Raw genomic sequence first — 20504 nt, forward strand, 5'->3', positions numbered from 1 at the left:
AGAACATATTTGCAAACCATATATCTGATAAGGGGTTAATATCCCGAGTTTATAAAGAACTTCCACCACTCAACAACAAAAAAACAAACAACCTGACTGAAAAAGGGTCAGAGGACTTGAGTAGAGAACTTCTCCAAAGAAGATATACAAACGGTCAATAAGTACATGAAACGATGCCAAACATCACCAATCTTCAAAGAAATGCAAATCAAAACCACAATTAGGTATCACCTCACACCCATGAGAATGGCGACTATCAACAAAAAGAGGAAATAGCAAATGTCGGTGAGGATGTGGAGAAATTGGAACCCTTGTGCACTGCTGGTGGGAACACAGAATGGAAAACAGCACAGTGGTTCCTCAAAAATGTAAAAACAGAATTACCATGCAATCCAGCAATTCCGCTTCTGGTTATATATCCAAATTAATTGAAAGCAGGTCTCAGAAAGATATTTGTGCACCCAGGTTTACAGCGGCATTATTCACGGTAGTCGAAATGTGGAAGCAACCCACAAGTCCATCCACGGATGGATGGATAAATAAAATGTGGTCTATTCATACAATGGAATATTATTCAGCCTTGAAGAAGGAAGGAAATTCTGACCCATGCGACACCATGGATGGACCTTGAGGATATTATGTTGGGTGAAAGAAGCCTGTCCCAAGAAGACACAGACTGTACAAATCCACTTACATGAGATTTGTACAGAGAGACAGGAAGAAGAATGGTTGTTGCCAGGGACTGGGGGAAGGGAGTGAGGATTGTTTGCTGAGCATGGAGTTTCAGGTACAAAATGGTAACAGTTGTGGAGACTGAATGTGAATGTACTTACAACTGAACTGTACACTGAAAAATGGTACGTTGTACATCATGAGTATTTTGCCACGATTAAAATTTGTTAACATTTTTAAATTTTTAAAAATCCTAGAAATAAATAGAATCTACCTCATAGTGTTATCGTGAGGATTAATAATAGCTGCAAAATATGTGTGATTTGTGGACTTTTCTTAATATGTATTCGTATCTTTTAATAAAAAATTTACACAAACACTGTCATGTGCTCAGAGCAGTGCCTCACTAGCAGGGCACACAATCACTGCCCATGGATGCCCCGGACGCCCCAGCTGGGCTGTCAGCCCTCGAGGACCCAGCCTAGACCATGCATCTCTGCCTCCCCAGAACCCAGCACCACGCCTGGCACACACAATAACAGCAACAACAAATAATAGCAAAAGCGTAGCTAATGTTTATTGAGCTTCTCCCATGGGCCAGTTGCTGTTGTACGTGCTTTTACTTACAACAATCCATTTCATTCTCACAATAATTCCATGCGCTATGGACTCTCATAATTCCCATTTTCTAGATGAGGAGACTGAGGCCCACAGAGAGACACAACACTCAGTGCATCAAGTGATTTGGATGACTTATGCCACATTGCGACATCATCCACTTCCTGCCCTGCCTGGAATGCCTCTTTGCCGGTAAAGTCCCCTCGTCCTTCCTGATGCAGCCCGGGCACCATCTGCTGGCCGTCCCTGTCTGTCCCCACCACTGTGGACACTGAATTCATTCTTCTCTCCTGCTCTGCAAACCCCTGTGCATCAGACCATTGGCCCTGCTGTATTTTGCTCATCTGTTTCTCACCTGCCTTTTCTTTGGAACAGAAACCACATCACAACCCTTGGGCCTGGCACATACCAGGCGCTCAATTAATATTTACTAGGGGGTCAATGAATGCGGAATTGAATACTTGACCTACCCCCTGTCTGATACAGAAATTCCCTTTATCACACCAGCCCCCTGAAACCATTTTGGGAACAGGGCAAGATATAAATCCACCAACCAAATGCAGTCTAACTTCTTTCTCAACTTCTTGACAGGAAAATCGGGCTATTTCTGACTTATAATATGACACATTTTCAACCGGTGACGAAGCGTTTGATACGTACCTATTATTCACCAGGTCCTCTCCTATGTGACCTGGCATAATAACACCTTACCCCAGATAGCACATCATATTTGCGGGGTGGTTTTACATCCACTAACCCTGTGAACTGGGTATTACAGGTACAATTATCCTTATGTGACAGATGAGGAAACTGAGGCACGGAGGTTACTCAGGCTCCTCACTGTGGACATGTGTTCTGCTTTGTCTTGGTGCTTAGGTGCCAAAAAGCACACATTAGAACAAGCAAGCTGGTTTTTCTGAGGCTCTCCTTAGGATTTGCTGGCCAGCGGGAGATGGAGCTCAGGACACCGTGCCAGACCCTGACCTTCGGGAGATGCCTTCCTTAAAGCCACCCCCTGAGAATGGTCCCTGTGAAGACAGCTTTCTTCATGCAGAGAGTTAAGGGAAGCAGTCCCCAGGTCCAGGGAGGGAGACTCAAGGCAGCCGCCAACCCCGAGCCCCTAGGAGGACGGTGTGCTTTTCAGGAGAGCCCGCTGACCAGTGAGGCCAGCAGAGACAATCCCCCAGACAGGCACCTTGGGGGCTTCAGGGCGAGCCGAGCGGCTGAGCTGCCCCAGCCGGAGAGGATGTCGGGGACTGGGTAAGCACATGGGGGAAGGCAGAGCCTGTGATCACACTGTGATGTGGGGCAACCCAGGGGGCGTGGAGCCCAGCCCTGTTTCCAGAAAAGAGCGCGGTCCTGTGAGTGTCCCACTAGAGCCCAGGAGGCCGGGCCTCGGCTGAGGAAATGAGGGCGGCGCAGGCAGGCGGTGGAGAGACCCCCCAGGAAGGGGCAGGAGGAAGGCGCCCACTGGGCTGAGCTGCCCCCTTGGTACTCAAAGGCCTGTGGAACCCACGTCGGTTCAGGTGACACAGGTGGAAGAACCCTCCCCTGGGCTGGCGCCAACTGTCTCCCATCTCCCAGAGGCCACGGATGCAGGACACACCGGGGTGAGCGGATCCCAATCTCCTTCCTGCTTTCCTTCTTCCAACACCACTGAGCAGTGCCTGTGCTGACACGGGCCCCGGGGGAAAGGGAGATGCCAAGACACAGTCCCCTTGGGGGAGGACACGGACAGCAAACCCCACACACCCAACCACGGCGCGGCAGGGCACCCACCTGCACAGGCCCCACGGGGCACAGGAAAGTCCATAGGGAAAAGGGTGAAGCCCAGCTGAGCCCAAAAGGCAAACGCTGGCGGACCGGCAAGTGTGGGAGGGGAGACCTGGGGGACAGTGGGGCAAAATCGGGCTTCAGAGCTTGTCTGATCAGAGACAAAGGTCCCCAGTCAGCCCGCAGGGCGCGGCTCCCCTCATGTGGCACACAGACCCAGCTGGGGGAGGGGACCAAACCATGTCCCTTAAATGTCAGCCCCTGTTAGCACGGGGAGCAACACGGAGGATCGCCCATCATTCTTTTAAAACTCATTGTTTCTACTATAATAAGTTCAGGACACGGGGTCCCAAACCATCCTCAGAGAAGAAGCCCACCAGGATGGGCCCTGGCAGGGCCTAAAGGCAGAGGAGACCCTCCCAGCGTCTCCCAGGAGTGTGCGTCAGAGTCCTGGGCTCCCCGGGAGAGAGAGGAAAAAAACAGACATCACAGAAACAGGGCAGGGGCAGGTCTCAGCTGGGAGGCGTCAGGGACCACGAGAAGACTTGGAGCAGTGACTCACAGGTGTCCCTGAGTTGGAGTAACACCCATATTCATCATCATTTTTTACTGGTCAAAACCAGACGCAGCCCTTCTTCCCTCCAGGAAGACTTCCCTGATTGACAATCACTGAGTTTCTACTCATGGCTCCTCCCCATAACAGACTGGGTCGTTGGCTTTGCCCTTGCTGGGTCTGACTCAGCATGCGCTGAACCCACCACTCGGCTTCCTTCTCAGCCTGGCCGGACGCCCACCCCAGGCCCACCAGCACCACCTTCCCCTGTCCGGGCCCCTCACAGGCCAGTCTGCCTTTCTACACTGATCTGTTGGGGCTCTGCCCCAGCGCCAGGACACCTTCAAGGTGAGGGTCCATGTCGAGTGTGCCTCTGCCCTCCTGGCTCCTGGCCCATCATGTATGTGCAGTGAAAGAATGATCGAAACATCACTTGTCAGAGGGCCAGCTCCCCAACGGAAGACAGGCCTTCCTCTCCGACAAAGGGGCTGTGTCCTCCTCACGCAGGGGCCCCTGGAGGCAGGGGCTCTGTCTCTTACCCAACAGGGATGGTCCCCTACCTTGGGGGATCAAAACCTCCCCTTCCTGGACTCATCGCCGACTCCCTTTCCGTGAACTGAGTGACACCAGAAACTGTTTGCAGTCGCTTTATTCTCTTCTCAGCCGTCTGTCCTTCCCACAGACACGCACATGCGTGCGCACACCCATCGGGCAGACACACATGGCAGAGCTCCCCTCCGCCACCCGCCACCGTCGGCCCCCGCGGGGAGGCTGCCCACGTTCCCTCTAGTAGAGGTTGTGCTGGGCACAGTAGTGGGCACACAGCTGCCGGTGGTACTGCAGGTGGTAGTCCCTCAGCAGCCTGCCCACGATGTAGAGGAACTCGTCAAAGCAGATCTGGTTGTCCTTATTCTTGTCGGCGGCCCGGAACAGCTCAGCAATGAAGTATGGCTCCTTCCGGCCCTGCAGTGGGCAGAGCGTCAGCCACCACCCAGGGGCTTGGGCCTGCAGGTGGCCAGGCTCCCCACCGCCCGCCCGCTGGAGGGGGATGGGACGGGCACTGTGTGTAGCCTTGCCGGCTGGATGGGGGCTCGCAGGAAGCAGCTCCCTACTCAGTGGCCAGGACACCCTGTGCTGCAAAATCAGCCAGAAGAGGCAGAGGGCTGCTGGACAACTCGACGTGGGGCAGACAGACAGTGCAGACTGAGCACCACTCGCTGGCGGACGGTCTGCAGGGGCTGAGCGTCTGGCTGTCAGCCGGTGCTCTGTAAGCCTGTCTTTCCCGGATGACCTACAACTCCTCTGCAGGGACAGCCCAGCCAGGGCCTTCCCTTGGGGACTCGCCCAGGCAGAGCCCACCGGCCCCTCATGTGTGCATGTCCTGCACCCTGAGGCCAGTGCGGAGTGGGGTCAGGTGTCCGTGTGCTGTGGCATCTGCCCAGGGATTGTTTATGACACGTGGCCTGTGTCACCTAGAGAAAGCGCAGAGTGAGGGAAAGAACAAAGCCACGGGACCTGCAGCTGTCTGGGACATCTGTCCCTGGGGGGCCCATACCCCGATAAGTGGCAGGGCCTGGTGGTCTTTGCATAGCCCTGCCGTGTAGGCAGATGGCCCTGGTAAGGAAAAGGTTTCCCTAGAAACAGGGGACGAAACACAATCAGCCCAGTCCCTGTGCTGTGACCCTTGTGGCTACACTCCAATAAACTGAGGGCAAGACTCTCCTGTCTGATGTCCCCAAAGGCAGGCAAGGGGAGACGCTTAGGGACCAAGGCGCTCTCCTCCTGGATTGCAGTGGCCTTGGGGCAGGACACGGACCTGCAGTCCTTGGATATGACCATCCAGAGACCCTGGGGCTCGGCACAGAGGACAAAAGGCAGCGTCCCACAGACGCTCCATCACAGGGCCCGGCCTGGTGGCGGAGATGTGCAGGCCTGAGCAGGGTGTCCAGGGGTCGCCTGGATTCAGGGCTGGGCCCTCAGGCTGGCCCACGACTCTGTTAGCCCGGCGGACAAGAGGGGGCAGGGAAAGCTACATTTCCTATCCCGCCCACACCCCACTCCAGTCGGCCATGGACAGAAACCCCAGGAGAAGGGGCTGCCTGACAGGCTCTGGGCAGGGAAAAGGTTTAGGACCTGTTCTTGTGGGAATCAAGACAGGAGAGAACAAACAGGTTTGGAGTTAGGATGGAGTTTGGGGGATTAGCGAGGCTTGGGCTGGAGTGGGGCCAGGCTGGGAGCCTCAGGAGAAAAGCCGGCAGGGCCCATCCTCCCCCTGGCCACAGATTCTGCCCCCAGCTAAGTGAAATCCTCCTGGGGGATGCTCCCTGCACCAACACCCTCACTTCCAACCACACACCAGCCCCCCACGTCACCCCCCTGACCCACCAAGCTCCCCATGAAACGGGGCACACTGTCCATGAGCAGGGCCTTCAGCTCTTCCAGTGACAAGGTCTCCACGTCCCCCTCCCGGGCCGCGTACTGGTGGTAGCAGTGAATGAGCTGGAAGAGGGATTCTTCCACTGGCGTGTCCGTCATGGCGGCTGGACCCCGGCTCGGGACAGGGGGCAACTCTGGAGATGCCGGGGTGGAGACGCTGGGGACAGTGGAGACGCTGGGAGGAGAGAGCAGCACGTCATTGGGCCAGTCCCCAGCGGTGGCCCCTCGCCAAGAACCTTCTCCCCCTCCTTCCTGCCCACCGTCCGGCCCCTTGTGTCAGGGTCCCTCCCTGCCCTCATTCCGACTCTTTACAAACTTGCCTCAGCCTCTTTGCCCTACAGGGGGCTTTGCTGCGAACTCTCAGGACCCTGGCTGTGTCCCTTCCCTGGGACTATGGCTTCTGAGGACAAGCGCTGTGTTCTCCCCTACAAGCCTGCCCTCAGCGTGGGAGTCACCGGAAGTCAAGACTGAACAGAAACTACACTCCTCGAAGCAAGACAGCATTTTCCAGTGGAAATGCTTTTAAGCCCCTTGAGAAGGCAAGAGCCCCACCACCACAGACTATTGTGTAGCACAAATGAAACAGTAAAATAACGATACCACCCAGAGCCCCAGCTCTGCGCCAGTGGTGGTGTTTCCCTTCCTCGACGGAGCGTACAGCCCACACGTGGGTCCCAGCGTGGTGGCTGTGGCTGCCCTGCCGTGTGTCTAAAGGAGTGTACCTGCCGTCTGCACCGTCCCTTCATCCCTGCTTCCCACGGCCCTCCCAGGCCCCATGCGCTGGGCTGGCCAGTGTGGGGCAGGTGGGGACACCTGCAGCCTGTCCTGGTCACCCCACGCCACCCATCCCAGTGCTCTGCACAGAGGTGAGGAACTAGTGCCGAGACCTCCCACTTGCTACGGAGGTGAGATTCCTGTTTTCAGGTGGCAGGACAGTCAGGCCAGCATCCTCCAGGGAGCTTGTTCAGATAAGACTCGCAACAACTGCTGGTTCCAACTCTCAGGGAGCCGGCTAGGCCCTGGGCGAGGCCCTTTACACACAGTATCCCAAGGAGTCCTCACGATGACCTCATGAGGTAGGCACCATTACCCCCACTTTTCTGAGTTGAAAATGAAACCCAGAGAGGTCACATAAATTTCCCAAGATCACACAGCTGACCCACCCAGCGCTGGATTCACACCAATGTCTCTGGGAACGACCCCAAAGACGTGCTCTTAATTTGGATCCCAAACCCCTTTGGGCCACAGTCATGCTGCTGGGACATCCATCTACATGGCGCACACTCTCCAAAACAAGGAAGAAGCCCACCTCTGCTTTTTTGCACCAGCACAGACCCACCGCCATCCACCCGCCCTCACAACTCCCTTGGAAGAAGGGCTGACCTGTCGCTTTGGGCAGAGGCTGCTCCAAGGGCAGTCCTGGCCTGCAGATTATCCCAGAGACTCCCCAGCACTCAGGCAGGAGGCAGCTGTGTGAGCATCAGCCCCGCCACCAGTCCCACAGCCTGCCCGGTCCTCGGTGTCTCTAATCATGGCAGCCAGTCTTGTGACTCTCACAGGATTTCCCACAGGGACACTCAGACTTAATTGCATTCTTGAGATGAATCACATGACACTTGCTTCCTACAATTAGCCAGTTTCCGGGACCCACCTTCCCTCAGAGCCTGATCTGAAGCCTCTCGGATCCACACAAGGTCCCTTTATCCATCCCCCTGCCCCAGAGCTCATCCTCCCAGCTCCACGGCTTGGGTGGGGTCAGACACACGACTTAAATACATCTTCCTTGGATGCTCTCCTTCCTGGGAAGCCCCCAAACTCCACAATCATGAAGCACATTTATTTGTCTGACAAATATTTCTCGAGTACCTGCAGTATTCCAGGCCCCTCTAGGCAGTATGAGTAAGACACAGGGCCAGCTCACAGGGTGGGAGGGGACAGAGTCACACACACTGTGAATACTGCTAATTTAGTGGCACAAACAGGGTACCCTGGGTACCCAGGAAGGGATACCTTCTGCCTGGAGAGTGGAGGAAGATTTCCTTAGAAGGTGGTCTTTGAGGGGGCCCTTGAAGAAAAGGTTTTTGTTGCAAGAAGAAGCGTGGAGAACCAGCACTCCAGACAGAAGAAACAGCACAGGCAAAGGCTTGGTGGTATGAAAGAGGGTGGTGGCCTGCTGGGAAAGGAGTCCAAAGCATTCAGAAGAAGCAGGGCTGGAGAGGAGGATGGAGAAAAACAGGAAGGGTCCTGTGTGCCAAGCCAGAGCCACCACTTTGTCCTGGGCACGGGAAGATGGTAAGGGTTGGGGGATGAGTGGCAGGTGAGAGAGAAGTGGTAGGAACAGCTTTGTTATAAGGAAATAATCGACTGCAATGTGGCAGTGACCCTACTCTAACGGAGGCCAGATACGTAGGCCTGGTCTCCATCCAGGTGCCACCTGGGCCTCTGAGTGACAGGTGAACTGCTTTGCCCATCTCAAGCCTTCTGTCAGGGAGCCCTTTCTACCTGAGCCCACCCATCTCCCCTGGGAGAGGCTGCACAAGCTGGTGAGTAGATCTCCCAGAAGGGGGTGCCAAAGGACGGGTAATTGAACTAGAAACTGTCTCCGCATCCTGAAGGTTTGGTGAGCCTCCATCCACCCAACATAACGATTGCCTCAGCAAATACGAGGTTCATCAATACACTAAATAAAAACATGGCTCAAACTTCTAAAAGGTAAAACAATTTGGCAATGCCAAGCTAGAGTCACAGAGAATTTTATTGAATACCTTGTAGTCAGCCATCATTTCCCAGAAATTTATCCCCAGAAAAGAATTAAACAGATGTTAAAAAGCAATAAATAGGACATTGGTTACCAGTACACAATCTCTATAGACAAATAACAAAAATAAAAACCTAGAAACCACTTAATTAAGGAATTCGGTATGCCAATATAACCTTGGACAATTACTACATAATAATTCGTCACTCAAAAGGGACTCTATTTTTTTTTCAAATTTTTATGCTTTAATTTTGATTTTTATTCTTAAAAGAAATTGGAAATTTGAACTCATTTCCTTCTACCTCCCAGTTTTCGTTAAGAGCATTGTGTGTCCAAGTTCTTCATTTTAATTCATCTTTCCTTCATTCTTTTTTATTAGTCTCAGGTGTACGAAACATAATGATTGGACATTTACACACCTCACAGTGTGATAACCCCAAGAAGTCGACTATTCATCTGACACCGTACAAAGCTGTTACAATACCACTGACTGTGTTCCCTATGCTGTACTTTACATCCCGTGAAAACACATATATGTAAATTTATCTTTCTGATTGGCTGGACTCTTTCCCAGAAGCGTTCACAGGTGCTAGAGACCCTGAATTCTTTCCTGCTCCAGTGTCTGCCTGCTGCTCTTCTACTTAAATGACAACTCCCATCAGTTGAATATTTTTGGATTTTGCTTTCTTTCCTTCAGAACGTTCTAGACATTGCTCCATTGTCTTCTCTTAATGAGTCTGGGACACCTGGCTTTTCCCCTGTAGGTTTCTTCTACCTGAATGTCTGAGAAGTCTTTGTTTATCCTCCAAGTTCAATATCTTATCCCGGACACAGCTGAATGTCAGTGCTTACATATTTTTTTTTCCTGATGCCCCCTTTTTTTTTTTTTTTTTTAATTTATTAGGGTGAGGAACTCTATTTTTGACGCATAGCTTTTTGGGAGGAGGAGGTCATCTTGCAACCCCTTTCACCCTTTTGTTCAATCTGGGACCAAAACGACCCCCCACACACACTGTCACAATACACAGTGAGGATCACACATTGTGACTAAGTGGGATTTGTCCCAGGGATGCAACATATGTATATCAATCAGGGTGATATGACACATTAGCAAAATGAAGCAAACAAACAAAAAAAACCCCACATGTTTCTCTCAATAGATGCAGGAAAGGCATTTGACGAAGTTCAACACCCATTCGTCATTAAAACTCTCAAAAAAACAGGTACAGAATAATCTTATCTCAACATAACAAAAGCCATATATGACAAGCACACAGGTAACTTCATAATCAATGGGGGAAAACTGAAAGATTTCTCTCTAAGATCTTGTCTAATAAAATTAGACAAGAAAAAGAAATAAATGGCATCCAAATAGGAAAGGCATGAATAAAAGTACCTCTATTTGCAGATGGCATGATCATATACATAGAAAACACTAAAGACTCAACAAGAAAAACCCTGTTATAAATAATAAATGATTCAGTAAAGTTGCAGGATACAAAACAAACATACAAAATCAGTTGAGTTTCTATTCACAAACAAATTACCCAAAAGGCAAATTGAGAAAACAATCTCATTCATAATAGCAACAAGAAAAAATACGTAGGCAATAACTTAACCAACGAGGTGAAAAACTTGTCCATGAAAATTTTCAAAACACCGATGAAGGAAATTTTAAAAGACATAGATAAATGGGAAGACATTTTCTTTCATGGGTTGGAAGAATTGACATTGTCAAAATGTCCCTACTACCCACAGTGATCTACAGATTTCAAAGCAATCCCTATCAAAATCCCAATGTCACTCTTTACAGAAATAGAAAGACAATGCGAAAATTCATATGGACAGTGGCCTTTGGTTGGGGACTTAAAAAAGCGAAATCGGATTTCTGGTCAAGATGGTGGAGTAAGTAAACGCTGTGCTCACCTCCTCCCCAACCACATCATAATTACAACTAAACTACACAGCAACCATCACTGAGAATCAAGTGAAGTCTAGCTGACCCAAAGCCCTACAGCTACAGACATAAGCCGCCTAGAGACTGGTAGGAGGGGCAGAGACTCGGAATGAGCTGGTCCCACACCCACGTGTGACCATTAAAAATTAGGAGGGATATCTCAGCTGCAGAGTTCCCCCTGGGGGAGCAAGGAGTCCCAGCCCCACACCAGGCATCCCAGCCCAGGGTTTCAGTGCTGGGGAGATAAGTCCCCATAATTTCTGGTTGTGAAAACCAGTGGAGCTCGTGGCTGTGTGAGCCGGAGGGAAGATGCGGTCCCAGGTGCTCCTTTTGAAGGGCCCGCGCACGGACTTACTTGCTGATGGAGTCACTCCAGCACTGGGGCAGCAGCTTGAAAGGCACCAGGGACAGATGGGGAGGAACAGAATTGTCTGGCACAGGGTGAGGGCCGGAGGGGCAGCGTCCTCCCAGACAGGAGCTGGCGGAAGCCAGTGTTTCTCTGTTGAGCCCTCCCCCTTCGCTGCGTGCAGACGCAGGTGGCCGTCATATTTGAGTCTCCATCAACCTGGCCCGCCCCGCCCCACTTTCGAGCCCTCCCACGCCGCTTCCAGTGGCTTTTCCACGCAAACCACCTGCCTTGGCTCATGCTGCAGACTTTCCTAAAATCTCACAAAGTTTCACAAAATCCAAACAAGCAGCTCATTCAGGGCTGGTCATTGATAGAACAAGCCAGGATTAGAAACTTGGGATTTTCAGGCCTAACCCCCAATCTCTTGAGAAGGGAAAAGGGCTGAAAATGGAGTTAATGGCCGATCCTGAGGCCTACGCAATGAAGCCTCCATCAAATCCCAAAAGAATGGGACTGAGAGGACTTCTGGGTTGTGAACGCAGGGACCAAACTTAATATCCATTTGCCCTGAGATACCGCAGCCTGGGCTATGGCAGGATGCCACGAAAGTGTGTTAGTCCATTCTCACCAGGGTGGTGTAGAGCCGAAGAGGCCTGGTGTGCCGGGAGAAACCAGCCCAATTCTGCCACTGTAGCCCAAAGTGCCAAACTGTCACCAGATTGAAACTTGAGCTGATATTAGCCAGTTTTCAAAGTATTTCAAAGGGCAGAGTGGGGGCCCCATGTTCATTTTCGAGCAGAAGGCCAATATGGAACAGTGCCTAATGGCATGAGTTTTAGAATTATACTGACCAGAATTGAATCTTTGTTCAGGAACATACTAAACTGGAATCCGTTGAAGTGTAATTTGTAGCTACTGTGTGTTGTGTCAGAATTAAAAAGGGAAGAAAATTGACAACTGTGCCTGCACTCGTGTGACAGGTAACAGTGAGAGAGATTCTGGACTCCAAAAGGTCTCCGGATATCCTGGCCTCACAAGACTCCACTGATTTTTGCAATATGGATAAACACAAGCGACTGTCGCTGTGCTGTCCGAGGTACTGAATCCACTGGCACCTTCCCACACTGCCCACTCCTCCCTCCGTTTACGTTCTTCTGACTCACACCTCTTCAACCCTCTCTATAGGAAGGCCCTTCTTCCCCGCCCACCCCACCCCCAAGTACAGTGGGTTATCTTCTTTTTCACAGTAGTACTCAGAGCACAAACACCACCTTTGCTAATTACAAAGTCAAGGGATCCTCACAGGTGTTTTACAGAAAAACAGAAAATAGGCCAGACCATAAAAAGGTGTGGACCTATGAGGAGAGAGGTTCCTAGGGACAGATGTCTCACGGTCATGCCTTTCTAGATTCTATGGTTGTTGCTGACGGACATCTGGAGCTCAGATGTGAGTACCGAACTTTGACATAGCAATCCTCAAGGAGAACAACCCCTAGAGGAGAAAGGAATGTCTGTGTCCACCTCTCCAGAACTTCTGACGCAGAAGGAAACGGGACCCTACACTAGCCCTGCAGTTTATGTTGAATGTGTCGGTTGGAAACTTTGGGAACATGACCTTGTTTAGCCTTAGGGTGTGAGAAGAAATCGCTGCCGGGAGGTTATGGCTAGAGTCCCAACAAAAGCTGTTTGCTGGTTGACATCACTCTTTTAGCCTGGCTCCACTCTCTGGGGCCCCTTGCTAAGGTTCACAGCCGACCTCTGGGACTGGAGGTTTTGGATTGCGGATAACACTGGATGGGATGGACCAGAACTTGCACAAATACACTTAAACAAAAAATGACGTTAGAGTACTCATTTCGTGCCAGGACCACTAGGTGCTGGGGATCAGTGATGCTAAATAAATGTTGTCCCTCCGTAAACTCAAAGTCTGGATGGACGACCGACCAATGGGGACAGTGATGTGATGTGGTTGCTATAATGAAGTGGGATGAGGGTGAGGGGAGGCACAAAGGAGGGAGAGAAGATCACCTTGGGGAGGAGGGTTGGGGGGTTCACTTCAAAAAGAATCGATAAGAGACGTTGACATGTAAGCTCAGGCGTGAAATATTATTTTAACCAGGCAGACGAAGCATTAGAAGACATTTCAGACAGAGGGAGGGAGGAGTTAGAAAACTTGACCCTGAGACAGGACATAATAATGTGTGTTGGCGTGGGGGGTGCAAGCACTGGGACCACCAGGAGCTAGGTTCCCAGGACAGGTACAGGGAGCGGTGGGTGGAGAGGAAGCCACACACCAGCACACGGGAGCCCAGGCACGATGGTCCCTAACAGTGACAGAGATCTTGGTGCAGGAAGAGGAAGGACAAGTGGAGGGATTGGTGCAGGGTGGAAGGGTTACAGGGAAGGTGTGTCCCAGAGGAAAGCAGGCACCAGAGACACTAGTCAGGTGAGGGGAGTTGCTGTGACGGACCACCAGGTACAGGCTGCATGGAGACAGAGCAGGGGTCTCCTAGGAGAGAACCTGCAAAGGCCCAGGGAAGCAGGTCTTTCTGAGTTAGAGAGCAGGTGAAGAGGAAGGAGGGAGGGAACAGACAGTAGTGGCCAGACAGTGAGAAGTAGGGGATGGGAAGCTCAGACGTGGCCCAAATGATGACGGGTGCAGAGGTGGTCAGGGAAGGATGTCCCTGAGGTGGACGGAGCAATGATCTGGGAACCGACGTGCTCAAGAAACAGTGAAAGTAGGGAGTGGATGAGTCACCACATGGACAAAGAACTCATGCTATGTGTTTCCTGCAAGCGCGATAGAAGGCGACTTGGAGACAGTTGCCTAATTTGTCCCTGAAGAACATTCTCCTGATGAAGGGCTTGGTAGGAGACTGAGGAGGAGGTAGGAGGTGACGCGGCCAGATGACATGAGTTTGCAGGAGAGGGTGCTGATGGAGGCTGCAGGGACATGTCTGGACGTGTCACTGCAGATCCAGATGAGTGCTGGCCCGGCCGCCTGGCACCGTGGGGAGACCTCTATCTCTGGGGAGAGCCGGGCTCTGCTGAGGCAGCTCCTGTGCCCTCTTGTTTCTAACTCCTCCGCCCCTAGCACTTTGGCTGGCCTCCACGAGCCCAAGGAGAGTGACATGCCCCTTCCCATGGCAGATCAAGGATGCTGTCATTCACGGCGCTCAGCATGAGCTGTCCTTCTGATCCCTCAGTGGCCTCTCTTGTGTGCACCCTTTTCAATCCCATCTTCTCACTTGGTGCCCAGAGGTGGCTGGACTCCAGGACTAGCTTGAGCTCCTCATACCTGGACCACCCACCATCAGGTGGGTTTTCCCAGACAACCAGCGTCTGGCATTTAACAAGCATTATGAGGTCAGCTCAGCAGACAGCATGACTCTCTGACCTCTACAGGGACACTCACCCAGCTGAAACACAGCCAGACCAGGACACAGCCCAGGTGCCCAGGCGACAGGACAAGGCTTCTAGTCCTCTGGTCACTGCTGAGTGTCCCGTTCAGTGACAAGTACCCTGTGTCCCCGATCTCCTCCCAGCAAGCCCTATTTCACTGGTGCCATCTCTTCTCTGGCCTTGGGGCCATGCTGGGGCAGGAGCAAGTGGGCATGGAGCACAGTGCCGAGACCTCGGCTCCTGATCCTGCGTTGTGTTGGGCCCAGATGCTGACCCACAGCTGAGAAGGAAAAGCACAGCTGGGGCCTGGCAGAACGCTTTGTATTGCTCACCTCTGTAGCCGGAGATGTTGGCTGCACTAGGGAGCAGGGACAGAGGTGGACAGAAGCCCACCGTAGAGAGGTGGCCAGTTATGCTGGAGGCCACAAGCAGGGCATCCTGTTGCCATATTCCTGGGTCAACCCACCCCGTGCAGATTCCACAGAAAGGTGCACCCACCAGTGGCAGTTTTGACAGCATAAGTATCCAAAGAGGAGGACATAAGCAGTGTCTGGGGGGCAACGCACTTTATTGATTGGTGGGGTCTCTCCAGGCGTCTGGCTGGCTGGGTCACTCGTCGTCCCCAGCACAGAGTTCCGCTCCGTGGCTGTGATTGTGGTAATCTGTGGCAATGCTCCCCAGTACGGACAGAAACTCGGAGAACTGAATCTTCTTATCGTGATTCTTGTCGTTGTCCTCAAAGACACCTGACAAGTAATCCTTGCCCATTTTGTCCTGTGGAAAAAGACACAAAACAAGACCAATTCAGTCCCAAGGGAGGAGGCGGAGGCAGAGCCAGGAAAGCACCACCTGGTGGGGGCGCGTAGAGGGCGTGTTGCCGGCGGTGTGTTAGCCTTTCCCTGCAGTTCACTGAGGGACAGTGCTTAGTCCAAGAGTCAGCGTGAATGAACCCCCTGGGGGTGGAGAGTGGGCTCTGTCCAGAGCTGCACTAATCAGCTCTGGGTGTCCCCAGCCCCACAGCCACACCCCAACCCCTTCAAGGTCACCACCTGCCTAAATTCTACCCAGAAACTCAAAATGGGCCCTAACCCCTGTCCTCTTCATTCCTAACCTTCCTCTCCTGTCCTCTATTTGGCTTCCAGAATCTTCCACGTTCTGGGTTCCCTCTTCCTGCTCACGTAGTCTCTGTGTCACCCAGTTACCCGCTCTTTTTAGAATCGGTTCAGATTAAATCTCTGTCAGATTAAATTTGGTTGCCAATGAGCTTTCTCGTTGTAAAGAGGGGTGTTAAATTCAGCAGTGACGGAATTTCTATCCTTCCCTCTGATCTCAGGGAATCGAATGGGAGCCTCTAGAGACAAAGCCTGAGCATGTGAGCTTGAGTCTCCCGGAAGGAGCGTGACAGGTGGGACGGGACCCAGTCACTGCCCTCCAGCGGTAGCGCTGTTGGACCGGCTCATAAGGCCCGTTTCTATCCATACATCGTCACACTTTGCCACACATGTCACCTCTTACACCCTGATCGTAAGCCGGGACGTGAAGTCCTCCCTGGCCCTTTTGCAAATGAGAATATTGAGGGTCAGAGCACGGGAGTGACTTGTGCAGTCACACGACAGTGTCCTCCGCCGTGCCAGGGCCCAAGCAACGTGAGACGCCCGTCCCCTCGCAACTCACACAGGCCCTGAGGAAGTGTGGGAAATACTCCTTCAGCATCTCCTGCAGGCCCTCCTTATTAACCGTGTCATCGGGGCTCGTGTATTTGTGAAACAAGTCAATCAAGTCCATCACGCACTTCTCAGCCTTCCTGGGACTCATCTTGACTTTTGAAGAAGCTGCCAGAGAGAAAGACAGTGAGTGACCTTTATCATCCTTCCCCGGTGAGGACTCTGAGTTAGGAAAATGTGGGGGGGGGGGGCATAAGGGCTCCGTGAAGCGAGGCTTTGGTGGAGGAAAGGAGCCCTGGTCCCCTAAGAGGTGGGTGAGGTACTTAAAAGAAGGGAAGGACCACAGCTGGGATCAGGGCCCATGCAGGTCAGGCTCCAGAGGAGCCGGCGGAGAACACAGAAGCCCGCTGGGGACAGGGCCACAGGACAGGCGAGGGGTCAACCACGCTGAAAAGGACGAAGCCTGAGCTGGGACCCAAGTCAAACTCAGCACTTGGACAGCCCTGCCCTTCAAATGGCATTAGATGCGTCTCCTCCGATGTCAACATCAGGTTTAGAGTCCTGGGGACAAGACAATGTCCTTGCTGATCTGGTGTAAACTTCCCGGGCTGCTTCGGAAACAAGACCCCCTGGGGCCAGGCCAGGACAGGAAAGCAAGCAGAGCAGGAAAGGGGCTGGGGAGCCCCCGGGCGTGGGCGTGAGAATGGTGAGTGTGAGCCGAGACACACGCCCTGGCCTGAGGCCTGGACCATCCCCACAGGAGAGAGAGGGGGCCTGGGGACCAGACAGCCTCAGATTCCTAACGAAGAAAAATATCTGCCCTAGTTACTAGGCTGTCGGTGGAATGGGGGCAGATGGGCTCCTCCGGATTGTCTGTCTTTGGGGATTTTCTGCCCTTCGTGCCTCCCTGCTCTCTGGATCTCCAAGACTAGACTGTGATTAAATAAAGAGAAGACCTGACTTCCTCAAGCTGGTTACTTCCCCAATATGCTGAATCCCGAGCCAGAGAAATGGGACAGTGCGGCCCTCATATCCCAGACGGGCCAAAGCACCCAGAAAATGCCCAGGGCTCACACGGTGGGCGTCTCCTGATCTGAGAGAAAGCTCCGCGCTGTGACATCGCTACGTGGAACCACCAAGGCCTCTGTCCACTTGGCCGGGGCCAGAGCTAAGCCTGTGCCCAGAAGGTCACTGGACATCCCCCGGCTTGATCACTGGCTGACCCAGGTAGGTGCAGGTCTTCTCACCAGGGCAGTGGTGAGTGGGTACCCCAGGACGGGGGTGAGGAGAACCTTCGAGACTTTGGCAGGGACACCCACTTTGCCACAAGGTTGGGGTACAGAGTGGGTCCTCATCAACCCAGGGCCTGATAGGCAGGCGAGTCCAGAGAGAAGAGAAGCCAAGGAAAAGAGGGGGAGTAGTGCCCACAGGGGACATTTGCATGGGAGTTATCACAGGAGAGCCCAAGAGCAATGGGGAGAGTCTGGTCCATCATCTTGCTGTAGATGAGGACCTCAGAGGGGTGATGTCACAGCCCGCTGGACGCAGAGGTGAGCAGGACCCAGGCTCCCGAACCCCCTTCCCCCCTCCTCCCCTATCCCTGCTTGTCCTGCTCCTGCAGACGGCAGAGCAGCCGGGCCCTGATCTGCACGCTCCTCCTGGAAAATGCAGGCTCAGACCTACCAGAGCTGACGAGGTGTCACTGAGCAGAAGGACCCGTGGGATGTGTGTGCATCTGGGCAAAGACCGGTCCCTTTATAAGGCTCAGCTGGGCTGGTCTCAGGGTCTGAGTGTGCTGGGTCACGTGTGCCGTGTGCTTTCAGGAGCATTGCCCCATTCAGGTGGGTGGACCACACCTTGGAGGGCGTGTTCAGCATTTTCCAGCAAAACCCCAGTCACCTCCCAGGGACAACACCTAAAACCTTCTCCATTCCCAAACTTGAACAGGGGCTGGGAAGCCTGTGGGATGTGTCATAAAGGGAGGGACATGTGGTCAGGGAAACCGGGTTTCTGGACCTAAAGACGATGGAATGTTGGAATTGGAAAGCCGGCGTGTTGTGTGTTTACTCGTTCACCCAGTCCTTCCACAAATCTGTTCTGACGGCTTCCAGAAACTACCCCACTGGTTACTGTGCTCTTCAGATGTACCAGGCATCACGATACCTGCCATCCGCCATCCCCCTTAAGCTCTGTAACCTCATGAGACGATGTCGTTACCCCCATGTTGACAGGGGAATTGAGGCGTGAGGACACGAAGCCGTGTGCACAGCTCGTAGATGGCAAAGTCAGGTCTGATTCCGAAAACACCGCATTCAAAACCTTCCTCTTAACCCACCACTGAACGTCTCAGGTGACTTCAGGGCCCTCCCTCTGGGGACCCAAAGTCAAAGGAGGGAGGCAGGGTCACCTCACTGCCATCTTCACATCGGGTCCTCACTGGAGCCCGGGAGGGTGACTGGTGTCGTGAGCCACAGTGACATTGAGAGCACACAGAGAGGGTGGTGGGTTCAGCTCATCACCTGCTGGTGAGGGGAGGTACGAGCTCAGAACCCTGAGTCCTGGCGTTAGCCCCACATTTGTGAACTTCACCTGACAGCCCCAGGGGTGCCTGGGAGCACCAAGGGCCCCACTGTGTGGACTCAGTGGTGGTGACCGCCATAGAGTGAGCCATCAGGCCGGGGACTGGGCAAAGTGGGCCCCCCACCCATGACACTGACTTCCCATGGAGAGTTCGGGGGACTTCCTCCTCTCAAAGCAGAACAGTCTCCTCAGGAGTGAGTGGCCACGCCCGTGGGTCGGCTATGTCCCAACCTGCTGGGGAAGGCTGGTTCAGGCGCAGGAAACAGGAGTTTGGAGGTCAGGAGGAAGCCTGGGGATCTTTGGGATCTGCCCTGCTGACTCACAAGGACTTCTTGTTCCTGCTCTCTGCTCCCCTTAGGACACCCTCCCATGGAGTGGGGAAACTGCAGGCAAGACGCCCCGGGACCAGCCCCACATGGAGCCCGGGCCAGGCGCTCCCAACGCCCTGGACTTCCACGCCGCGGCCTGGACTTTCGTTCCCCAGTGATGCCACATTCCCTCCAGCGCCAGCCCTCCCTGACTCACCCATGTAATCCATTCTCACCCCACTCAACACCTCCAGAAAGGATGCACAGGAAACGGGAATGGGGTGTCTTCAGGTAGGGAACCTGGGATTCCATTCCCCCCCCTAGCCCTGGTGTCGCTTCTGAATTTCGAACCATGTCCAAAGACTTACAGTTCTTAATTTTTATATTTAACTTTTGCTTTTGTTCAGTTCGCAGCCTCAGTTTCAGAGGCTGAGCTATTCAGAATCTTCAGCTCCCAGAATCTCAACATTACGGCTCTGTGGTCGGGTCGCTCATTTATTCATTGACTTTCCTCTAATCTCCATCCCCATTCAATTTCCCCCCCAAAAAAGAAGCAATATTTTTTTCTGCTTCTTTGTATGCATTCTTGCAAATATGAATAGTTCTTTTGGTTCATCTTCTATTTGTGCTTTTTATTTGATCAATCATACCGAAAAGTACAACAAACAATAATATACAGCCCAATGAACTACGTCTAACGCCCGTGACTGTCACCCAGGTCAGACAACAGATCATGGCCGCCACCCCCTGCCGTCCCTGCCTATCCCTCTTCTCCGCAACCACCATCTGAACGGTCAGGAGAAGGCTCTCTCTTCATTTTCTTTCTATTTTACCCCCTAAGCATACATCCCTAAACACTGCCGTTTTGCTAGCTTTCTAAACTTTGCATGAACGGAAACCTACTCTTTTCATTCTTCAGCGTCTGCCTTCTTTTGCTCACTGTGGAATCCGTCGGCTTTCTCCATGACAGTATGCGTTTGTATGAATGTGACATGATTTGCAACAACTCTGACTCAGATACCACTCACTCTTGTCTCGTTGTCCTCTGAGATGGTTTGCCGCTCAGGGACCAGTCACCCTTTCTGGTGAGGTGTATGGAAGGGCCCAGGGCAGGACCTGCTTGTGACAGTCCTGAGTGTTTCAGGAATGAGGAAGGGATGAGCCTCAGGACACAGAGCCCAGGGACCAATTCCACATCAGCCCTGTTCGCAGGCAAAGAGGTCAGTGTTTGCAGCCATTGTGACAAAAGCCAACGCGCCAACATCTCCCTTATCACTCACCTCCCCCGGAAGGGCTCTAGAAATTTTCCTTGTTGCCTTAGGCAAAGAGGCCTTTGTCACCTTGGGCTACACATCCAGGCCAGACTATCTTGGAACCATCTCTGAAGCTTTGGGGATCTGGGAAGGGAGATGGTTTCTGGTCCCCCATCCAGGC

The 20504-nt window shown here is 52.8% G+C and overlaps 2 protein-coding genes across 2 annotated transcripts; both read right to left on the reverse strand.

Annotated features, from left to right (window-relative positions):
* Positions 1–4282: 4282 nt before the first annotated feature.
* On the reverse strand, positions 4283–7592 carry LOC117015245 (protein S100-A15A). Its single transcript, XM_033093772.1, has 3 exons — positions 7436–7592; positions 6002–6227; positions 4283–4579 (listed from the first exon to the last, which is right to left on the reverse strand). The coding sequence occupies exons 2-3, from the start codon at positions 6149–6151 to the stop codon at positions 4403–4405; spliced, it is 327 nt and encodes a 108-aa protein (XP_032949663.1). The 5' UTR covers positions 6152–6227; positions 7436–7592; the 3' UTR covers positions 4283–4402.
* Positions 7593–15074: 7482 nt separating this feature from the next.
* Positions 15075–17965, reverse strand: LOC117015138 (protein S100-A7-like). Its single transcript, XM_033093556.1, has 3 exons — positions 17866–17965; positions 16193–16350; positions 15075–15292 (listed from the first exon to the last, which is right to left on the reverse strand). Exons 2-3 carry the CDS (start codon positions 16331–16333, stop codon positions 15128–15130), a joined length of 306 nt encoding a protein of 101 aa, XP_032949447.1. The 5' UTR covers positions 16334–16350; positions 17866–17965; the 3' UTR covers positions 15075–15127.
* Positions 17966–20504: the final 2539 nt, after the last annotated feature.

The sequence above is a fragment of the Rhinolophus ferrumequinum genome, chromosome 22 (genome assembly GCF_004115265.2).
Source record: "Rhinolophus ferrumequinum isolate MPI-CBG mRhiFer1 chromosome 22, mRhiFer1_v1.p, whole genome shotgun sequence".
Taxonomy (NCBI): Eukaryota; Metazoa; Chordata; class Mammalia; order Chiroptera; family Rhinolophidae; genus Rhinolophus; species Rhinolophus ferrumequinum.

Bases quoted from the DNA above. Each gene is read 5' to 3' on its own strand.
- LOC117015138 (XM_033093556.1), bottom strand. From the start codon at position 16,333: ATGAGTCCCAGGAAGGCTGAGAAGTGCGTGATGGACTTGATTGACTTG. The intron at 15,293-16,192 runs GTGAGTTGCGAG...CTTTTTCCACAG, and splicing joins CACACTTCCTCAGGGCCTGT to GACAAAATGGGCAAGGATTA.
- LOC117015245 (XM_033093772.1), bottom strand. From the start codon at position 6,151: ATGACGGACACGCCAGTGGAAGAATCCCTCTTCCAGCTCATTCACTGC. The intron at 4,580-6,001 runs GTGGGTCAGGGG...TGCCCACTGCAG, and splicing joins CCCGTTTCATGGGGAGCTTG to GGCCGGAAGGAGCCATACTT.